The sequence below is a fragment of the Salvia hispanica genome, chromosome 1, assembly GCF_029641045.1.
Source record: "Salvia hispanica isolate PSC_SH4W2 chromosome 1, Shi_PSC_v1, whole genome shotgun sequence".
In the NCBI taxonomy this organism is placed as follows: Eukaryota; Viridiplantae; Streptophyta; class Magnoliopsida; order Lamiales; family Lamiaceae; genus Salvia; species Salvia hispanica.
In genome coordinates, this window is record NC_142692.1 from 53,494,577 (window position 1) to 53,504,792 (window position 10,216).

Genomic DNA, 10,216 nt, shown 5'->3' on the forward strand with positions numbered 1-10,216 from the left:
GAATTAAAATCGGTAATTATCTTATTAGGAGATCTCATAGATTTAGTTCTTTTTGTGAATGATGGAACGGACATAGAGAAATAAAAAGAAACGATATTTGTGTAAAAAAAAGTTTGATATAAGGGTATCTGTGTAAAAAAGATTTGTCAACTTTTAAAATTGATGCAGATAAATAATCAGGCCATGGAGACCAAATAGGTTATCTATAACGTGAAAGTTTATTATATCATGCCGTCATTAATCATAGGCTTTAGAAATAAATAATCTATGCTATCAAATGATCAGTAGATTAAATAATCTAATCTATAATTATCATAGCTACCAAACTAAGACAAGAAAAAGAAAAAATGAAACACATTTTAATAGTGTCCACATTTTTTTATCCCATATTGGGTGGGAGTAAATGTTTCACATCAATAGTATAATAATATTATGAACTGTAATGAAAATGAAAGAATATAGCCACCCTACAGTACGATTATTAAAAAGGAAAAATGGTGAAATTATAAGATTTCCATCATCTTTAATCAATTCCATCATTTCCAAATTAAGTGCTAAAAAGGGGAGAGTAATACACCATTGAGCTTCTACAGCAACAACAATTGTCCTCACACAACTATCTATCTATAACACTAAAATTCAATCATAAACACTACCTGATGTGGAGAAACTATAAGAAAAGATTTTCCCTCCCCAAAAGGTTCATTAATCTTCTTCTTCTTCTTCCTCCTCTTCCAGCATATCATCCTCAGCTAGAAGATGGCCCAGAGCTACTTTAGTCTTCTTAGTTCCCTGTCGGTTTTCCTCATTACTGTCTCCATTTTTCCTCTTCAGACTCTCATCTTTCTCCTCTTCATTACCTTCATCTCCTTGCACAGCAGCAGTCCCACCATCAGACCCCTCCGCAACAGAAGCAGTTTTCGTTTCATCCTTTTCATTACCACTGCTGACCAGTCTTTGAGAAGAAGGCTCATATTCAAGTAACAATTTGCGGATTTCTTCACTGCTTGCAAGATCAACAGCAGTTTTTCCAGCCTTGTTCTTATTATTCTTGTTTGCACCTTTCTTCAGCAAGTAATTAACAAATTCTGTGTTGGAGCCCTGAGCAGCATAGTGAAGAGCGGTCATGCCCTTCCGGTTACAAGACTTGACAGATACTCCCGATGCCAGCAGAATCTTGACAACGTCGAGATGACCCTTCTGTGCGGCAAAGTGAATTGCACCCATGTCATCCATCGCAGCAGCACCCACATCGGCCTTGTTCTTACAGAGATAGTTCACAACTTCAGAATGCCCAGCCCATGCCGCTAGGTGTAGTCTAGGTTCAATGGCATTTAAGGAAACAGAAGATCAAAAGAAAGCAGCATCAACTATAAAGTACCTTGACACATACTCCATGAACTAAATGGGGACAAGATCTTATATGCTGCTGTATGTATAGATTCTATATTACTCATGCTCTTAGAATGACGCAATATTGATTTCTTTTTAACTCTTGATGTAACATCAGAAGCTTATATGTAAGTTTTGCATGATGCTATCCATAAACTTTTTGAAGAACCCGTGTCCAATCAACACAAGAATTGCAGAATGCAGTAACATGAAGATGCCTAATTCCAGATACGAGAACAAAATAATCTTGCATTCATGTTAGTTTCAGGCTTCAGCTGTCCTGTCCACTTACGCAATCTACACCAAACACAGATTTTTTTCACAATTTCATGTTCCAATTGCAGTCAATTTGCACCACTACCATAAAATTTAAATACAGTATACTAACGTGAATCCATCTAACCTAAACCCTAAACCCTGAGGAAAACTCTTTCCAGCTCCAATGTGAAATTAAAGCTAAGTAGCATTAATAATGGCGGTGAAAAATTGGGGGAAAACAAAATGAAGAGAAATAGGAGTGAAAATAGATGAGGATACGGCGTACGGGAGTGCCTATCGCGCGAGTTGACAGCGAGAGGATTGGTGCTGCATATCGCCTGCACCGCCTTGAGGTCCCCCGATCGCGCAGCCGCGTGCAGCTCTTCATCAATGGAACCAGCAATCGCCGCCGAAGGCTTTTTCCCCATGATTTCCCCTTTCCAATTGGAGATTATTCAGAGGTCTGGTTTGTGGGTTTCAAGTGAAATGAGGAGCGAATTTGTAGTTTGAATCGCCATTTTATTTTGTACGAGTATATTCTAATCCAACCCTTTTCAATTACTCCACTTTTTTTCCATACGTTTTTAGTTACTGTTACTTCCATCCCAAGCAAGAGTAATATTTTGTTATTAATAGAAATTTTATTTTACTTTTATCATAAATAATAAGTAGTTATTACATTATACCAACTTATTCCATTTACATTTTATTATAAAATTAAATTAATATGTATAACTGAAATTAGTAATAAAATTAATATATATAACTGAAATTATACTAATCTATTCAAACCACTTTTTTATGTATTTCTAAAAATTTGTGCTAAATATGACTTTTATTATAAGACGAGGTAGTGGTATTAATTTTATTTAGACTACTCTACTATTTTTGACATCGCTATTTAAGATTGTACAATAAAAATGAAATAATAATATTTTTAGTTCATATTTTTTTTCAAACGAAAATGAAATTATACTAAACTCAACTGCTAACCTAAGTTGAACAAAATGAGAGAAAACGGATGCAATTACTTAAAATTGAGATAAATAGGTGAACCAATAGTTGATTGTAACTAAGTCATGATGAAATGGAATCAGATTAGGACATAATGAATATATATATCTTAAGTTTTTGTAATAATTAAACACTTTCACTAGGCTATTTTGTAAAGCTAAAGTTATGCAAATTTGAATCTAAAAACTGAAGCCCCACAAAAATATCGGCCCAAACCTGAAGTATATGAGTAGCCCAAAGGTGGCATAATTATTGGCCCATTTATCTATTATCATAAATAGGCTTAATCTATGGCCCACCAAGATGGCCCAACTTGACAACAGGCCAGTTCACTAACCCAGACCCGCTATAGAAAACCCGACCCCTGGCGTCTGTAGGGTTTCGATTTTTCAGAAAACAACCGCCAATGTTGATGGTTCCTTGCCACCACGTCGCCAGCCATCTATTAACACTGACAACCACTGGCCTAAAAATAGACACAAATAATCATGACTATAGACAAAACGAATATAAAAATTGTTTACCTAGTTCGATACTATAATGTCAAGTCAAAAATATACACACAACGCAAATACATGTTCATTGTCCATAAATCAGAAAGGCATTTCGGTTAATGGACAGAAGGCAAATAAATTTATTAAAAACAATTTCTTTTGGGCATTGTCGAACAATTAGGGACATACACGCACATTTGAATTTCAACAACCCCTAATTAAAGTGGAGTTAGCATAGTCCAATTTAGAATGGTGTAGTTGATGGGCCATAATTCAATGCTCAAATAAGGCCGGTAATCCCCATCCTAATTAAAATTATTATGACCAACGTCCAACGGTCTTAAACTTATAAATGCATGAAGTGTACCCCAATCGTCTTTATTCCTTCATCTCGAATCGAGTTGGGCCATTTCGAACCCTAAACCCTAAAATTATCTATGCGCCGCCTCCCAATCATCTTCTTCTTCATCGCGAATCGCAGCTTACCACTTGCTTCCCAGCGAGCTCACCCAGATATCATCATCACACGTCTCTCTATCGTATCTGTAGCCTCTAAATTAGGCTAAAAGCCCAACAAAATGGCAGCCCAGAATAGTATGTTGCTGCTGTCCATAAAAAATTGGGCTTTATCGACGGCCCACTAAGAAGGCCCAACTCTGCCATATGGCCCATAACCCGGCCCGCTACAGAAAATCCTGGATAGGTTTTGGCAATGGGTTTGTCAACGCCGAGCATCTAGTACTCCCTCTGTCCCGCTTTAGCAGTCTCATTGACTTTTCTAGCCTCTTTTTGTAAAAATGATTAAAAAATAGTTAAAGTGGGGAAATGGTAAATTAAGAGAAACAATAATATAGATAAGACTCTTCTCTATATTATTGTTTCTCTTACTTTACCATTTCCCCACTTTAACTATTTTTTATCATTTTTACAAAAGGATGGCAGAAAAGTCAATGAGACTGCTAAAGCGGGACGGAGGGAGTAATTAACACAACCAACCAAGCTGATTTCTCTTACACACCTAATTGTTGACTCTTAAAATGTGTTTTTCTATTAAATTATCTTAAGATGATAGCTCTTCCACACATAATCCAGCATAATCCAGCATATATCTTAAGATGCTAAAGCGGGACGTGAAGCTATGATAGTAAATTCATACTAATATTAATAGCTGCACCTATATGTCTGATACCAGCAAGATTACAAGTAAACCATGGTCACACATCAAATGAAAAAAAAAATTGTTTTTTTGTACCAATCCAATTCAGTAAAATATGATTAAGGTCTAATCATGCTCTGATTAATTAATGTTGATGGCTTAGTTGCCGGTCGCTACTGTCCTATAAATTTCTTGTTCATTCCGCCAACCTTAAACTTTAATTATCTCTATATAAGTACACTACCGTTTTAAAATTAATGTTACTAACGCAAAGATTATACCAAAGAAAAGCAATATAAAAAAACAGCTCCAGTGAGCCATCGTCCGCCCCAGCACCTGCCACCGCCAACCGTTGGTTGCAGGTAAAGGTAAGTCGTGCTCTCTCACCGCTCTCCTTTTAAGTCATTTTGCTATTATTAAGTTTAATGTTTGGTATTAATTCATTAATAACATCGTTAAACCAACTGATGGCTCGGCCGGAGCAGTAAACGCTGGTTTGGAAATCAAAACCGAAATGGACAACTAGCCTGTCTACTGGTTTCAACATTTTCGGCCCATGGACCACTGTTCAACCGGGCTGCTAACTAAATCTCCCTAAAATATGGGCGTAACTTACTCTAGTTAATAGTTAAATCCAAATCATAATTTCATTCGGGATCAGAACCGGAACGGACAGCACCGGTTCAAATCTCTCAAAACCAATTCAGCTGAACTCTAAAAATTTCTTAAATTAAATCGTTGATACTAAAAAATCTTAATTTTGAAAATTTTCAAGCATTAATGCCTTGTTAACTCTTTAATAATGTGGGAGGCTGACACTGTTATTACTATAAATTTATTTAACTTATTTCTTACTTAGTTGTCTCATAGTATTTGATAAATATTAGTCCAAATTTCTTTAATTTTTTTTATTTTTTTGTTTCTTAATTAAGCATGTTAACTTAAATGTAGTCTCTGATTCTCTTTAGACCTTACATTTGCCCTAAAATTCTTTTTGGTCTCATATATTAAGTTTGTGATCTTTTGGTCCCTAACATATTGTTTTGGTACACTTTGATCCCAAATAAGGTCACAAACTTAATGTATGGGACCCGAAATTTTTTTATGCAAAGAGTATGGGATAAAATTGGACTTTAGTCCTAGATTATAATTAAGTTACTAACTTGATCAAATATTTTGACTATTAATTTTACAAGAAAATGATTATTTTGGACCAAAACAATATGATTGGGACCAAAAAGTAGCAAAACAATATGATATAGACCAAAAGGTCACGAACTTAATGTATGGGACCAAAAAGAATTTTAGGGCAAATGTAAGAGACTAAAATTGGACTTTAGTCTTCTCTTTATTGTATGGGTGATATTTGAAAATACCATAAGGGTCCGTTTGGTACGCGAAATTGGAATTGGAATTGGAATTGGAATTGGAATTCTATGGAATTGGATTGGAAGGAATTGATTCTTTGTTTAGCAAAATGAAATTATTGATATGGAATTGAATTGGAAAAATTGAATGTGTGCAGTGTGCATGTGTGTGAATGTTTGCAGTGTGTGTGAATGTGTGTGTGTGTGTGCGCGCGTGTGTGAATGTGTGTAGTGTGTGTGTGCGCGCACTGATGCACTTTTTATTTGCACTATAAATACCTGCAAGTATACAGAGTAGGTATAGTATAGCAAAAGGTTAGTACCGGGTATCGAACACGGGGAAGATGTACACAAAGTGTCTATCTTCTACTAGAACTCAATTACTATCTGGAGAAACAAGAATTTTTGGAAACTTTTGAAAACAGTAAATATTAAAAATAGTAAACAACTAAATGCAAGCAAATCACAGAGAGAAAAGTATAGAGATAAGGGGAATTCCAGGGATGTGCTTTCACTTTTATGGTTATACAAATTCCAAACTACAATACCCTAGCACAGTTAATACTTTGAAAGGACGAGTCACCTAGCTTATGCTCATGCGATACAAACGTTGATTACTAACATTAGGGTTGTCAATCCTAATACGTAACTCCAAAAAGCTCCTAAGACCCTTGAAAAGTCTTCACTCTCAATTAACAGTGCCGTTTTAAAGGAAGCTAACTGTAGTGTCTACTAAGTGAATCTAACTCGCTAGAACTCTGTCACAGTTATGAAGCAAGTTATATTAAATCATACACGATTGTGTCACTCAATTATGAAGCATCATGATTAACTTAGGGAAGAAACAAAGTAAAAACAAAACGGATATTAAATAGAAAACGGAATTGTATAACCAAAGTTGCTACTAACACATCCCTAGAATCCTATGAGTTTAGTTACACATGACTGAATAAACTAAAAACATAGATTGAAGGGAAAACAATTTGAACATAAAACTAAAGCAAATAAAACCCGTAGGTTGAATCCTTGTCGTTCTTGATGTTCTTGAAATCCTTCTCCAACTCCTTGCACAATTGAAGTACTCTAGCTTTTGATCTCTATGAATGTTGCAAGTAGTCACTCTCTTTCTCTATGAATGTGTTCTTGTTGTGTGAAACTCCTTTTGATGAAGCTTGAGGTCCTATTTATAGGGGAAGATTATTCCTCATCATAGAAGGAAAAGATCTTCAAAGTTTGGTAAATCTTGGAGCAAATCTAGGGCTGGTCGGATTCGCCGCCTTTCTCCGGCGGGCCGCCGCACCTTGGCCGGCGGTCGCCGCGTTGGAGTCCAGAGACTCTGACCCTTCGGTGGCGGACCGCCACATGTCCTCCGGCGGTCGCCGGGCGAGACTCTTCTCCTAGCGTAAATTTCCGAGGCGGGCCGCCACATAGCTCTGACCGCCGGGCGCCGGCGGTCGCCGTACAACTTCGCGGCGGTCGCTGGTCGCCGTCTGACTCCAGATTTCCAGACTATGCGTTTTTACTCCCCTTTTCGGCTCAAATATGCACATTTCTCACAAAACACGTCAAAATACCAAAATGTATAGAATATGCAAATAATGGACATGTAGAGTGATTTTGATAACAAAAACGGACCAAATAATGGCCTTAAAACAGTGCAAAATCCGGGTGTATCAACTCCCCCAAACTTACATTTTTGTTTGTCCTCGAACAAAACACTAAAGACACAAGAATAGACGCACGGAATGCACAAGGACTAGACGTCATAATTGCCTCAAAAGATGAAAGAATAGATTAAGCATGGATTAACACAATCAAATCAAGCAAGGCTTAATAGTGCACTTTCATTACTAACTCGTGGAACACCTTGAATTCAAGCACTCACATGTGGCAAACTTCCAAAGATGGGAAGTGTTCTTTCTCTCACTCTCAAAGTGTATAAAGGTAAAGTGTAAATCACTCAAATCATGCATCATGCAAAGTTTACCATAGGCTTGCTCAAAGTATAATCCCTCCTCTACTCAATGTGATTAAGCATCAAGAGTCCGAAAGGTCTTTCTTTTCGGTTGTAACGTAGGCTCTTTGGTAGGTGAGGAATATTTGGCTAAAAAGTGACTCAAATATAAAAATATCCCAAGTAGAGTTAAGATGACTCCACTTTTCTAAAACTTAAGGCACTTCTAACACTTTATTTTTCTCCTTCAATTTACTTTCAATCCTTTGATTTTATTTTCTTTTCACAACCTTTCACACATTTTTTTTTTCTCCAATTCCTTTACAAAAGAAGATAACAAAAACTATACTAACCCAAGGAATTGTCCCCCCATTTATTTTGGCTTCCAAAGAAAAGGCTCAAAGGCTCAAAATTGGCTCCAAAGGAAAAATTTGAGAGGGTCGAAAATTTTGGATATAAAAGTAGCTAAGAAAAGACGGCCTAACATCCTCCTAAATCAACTTAAACACTATGTAAACTTAGGCAGACTAGGAGCAAGTTCTAGAAACATATACATGCATACAGATAAATCACACAAGAAAGAATTTAAGGCTCAAATCTCACAAGGTAAAAGCACGATTCAAGGCGAACAAGCAATTCACTAATTATGCACCTTTTCACCCAACCATCATATCAAAACGTTAAGCCACACTTAAACATAGATGGAATATAATATCATTGGCAACTCGGTCTAATGTGTCCCTAAGCATGCGTGTTTCTAAGTTCTTCATGTTATGTTCATGACATGGATTCAAGAAAACATTTTTAGAACACAAAAATCTCCTACGGGTTTTTGGAAAATTAAAGCAAAAACAAACTAACAACAAAAAGAAAACCCTAAACTCACGGTCCACCACTTCATCCCCCCAAACTTATTTACAACAAAGTGTAAAATAAGTTTGTAGAGTCGGTAGGTTCGTGAGTATACTACTGAAAACAAAAACGTACCCTGAAAAATTTCGCGTAGAGGTTGAGCGGGGCGAAAATTCGAAGAATTTCGAAAAATCGCGCTGGAAAATTGTGCCCAGGTGGCGGTCCGCCGCAGCTGTTCGGCGGTCGCCGCACGTCAAAGATGCTTTCCAGCGTTCAGGTGGCGGACCGCCGCAGAGCTTGCGGCGGTCGCCACGGAGAGGTCAGAACCTGCGAAAATTTTTGCAAAGCACAAAATTAAACCAAAACCAAAAATACTTAAAATTAAAGCAAAAATTGTTAAAACAAGGAAATAAATCGTCTCAAAAATATCCAAAAACATGGTACAAATGCTCATTTAAAGTCATCGAGCTTGACTTCTTCAATCTTGAGGAGGTGGAGGGAAACGGGCGCTAAGATCCTCGAAAGCTCCAACGAGGTACGTGATATCACTCCTCATTGTCTCTCGTTCCTCTCTAGCTTCGGCGGCCATCCTTCGGAGCTCTTCATATTGTTGACGTCGATGAACGTCTTCCAAACGTTGTTGCTCCCAAAATTCTTGCTCCGCCGTGCGCCAATCGCCTTGAGCCGTCCACCCTTGGCGGTTGTAGGCATTCTCCGCTTGTTGCTCCGCCCATCGATTGTCCCAAGCGTTAGACATGTTTTGCATATAGGAGAAAATTTCTCCTAATTGGGCGGAGGTGTTGACTTGAAACTCCTCTTCCGGATTTGGCCTCCCGCGGCGGCGGTTCGCTCTTGTCCGGCGGCGATGTCCTTCCACTTCCTCTTCTTCTTCTTCCTCTTCTCGTCGTGGTTGGGATTGCGGTGGTGGCGGTGCTTCACTCCTTTGAGCTTGTGAATGCTCCGCGCCTTCTTCATAGTTATCAATGGCATCAAATGCGGAATCCTCATCGGGCTCAAATTGAGGAATGCGAGAGGGAATGTTCCTCTTTCTAAATTCCCCATTGACGGGGTTAGCCTCGATAGCTCTCCGGTGGGCGGGTGTGTCGAGCTTCCAATTGGCTTGGTTTGCCCAAACATCGACCTTGGTCAATTGCGGGAGTGGAACGGGAAAGTGATCCCCCGCTACTTGCATAAAATACCCTTGACCCCAATGATCGGTCTTCAAAAGCCCCACCGAAAATAGCACCTCATAAGTGATAAACTTTTCTCCACCATCCTCCGTCATACCGGCAAAAGAGACCCCCAAATGTTCGCCAATTTCCGTAATCAATCCCCCACAACAAATGACGCCCCCGTCTTTCTTCGTGATCCTATCCACATAGTAAGTAAAGAGGGTCCCATAATCGATTCCCTTCTTGTTGAGTAGGCACCACATCACGTTGAGCTCCGTTTGGGAGACACTTCCCCCATCGATACGAGCAAACATAAGCTGAGTCATAGCACGATGGAGGTACCTCAAGACGGGGTTGCGAATTGATGAAGACTTGGCATAGCCCGCTGCATGCTCTTGCTCATTTGTCATCGCCCCCCAAACCTCGGAAAATTCATATTCATTGTCCTCTTCGGGGTTGGGGTCGAAGCAATGGAAGATCCCACTAAGCTCTTCCATGGTGAGCGAGTGCCAACGGTTCCCTAGGCGGAAATCGATGCTAAGTGGAAAATTTTGGCG

The 10,216-nt window shown here is 38.5% G+C and overlaps 1 protein-coding gene across 1 annotated transcript; it reads right to left on the bottom strand.

The window, feature by feature from the left end:
• Window positions 1–478: 478 nt before the first annotated feature.
• Window positions 479–2,176, bottom strand: LOC125218560 (Ankyrin repeat family protein). The gene is made up of 2 exons (XM_048120248.2): window positions 1,930–2,176; window positions 479–1,318 (listed from the first exon to the last, which is right to left on the bottom strand). Exons 1-2 carry the CDS (start codon window positions 2,076–2,078, stop codon window positions 706–708), a joined length of 762 nt encoding a protein of 253 aa, XP_047976205.1. The 5' UTR covers window positions 2,079–2,176; the 3' UTR covers window positions 479–705.
• Window positions 2,177–10,216: the final 8,040 nt, after the last annotated feature.

Bases quoted from the DNA above. Each gene is read 5' to 3' on its own strand.
- LOC125218560 (XM_048120248.2), bottom strand. From the start codon at position 2,078: ATGGGGAAAAAGCCTTCGGCGGCGATTGCTGGTTCCATTGATGAAGAG. The intron at 1,319-1,929 runs GTATCCTCATCT...CATTGAACCTAG, and splicing joins GATAGGCACTCCCGTACGCC to ACTACACCTAGCGGCATGGG.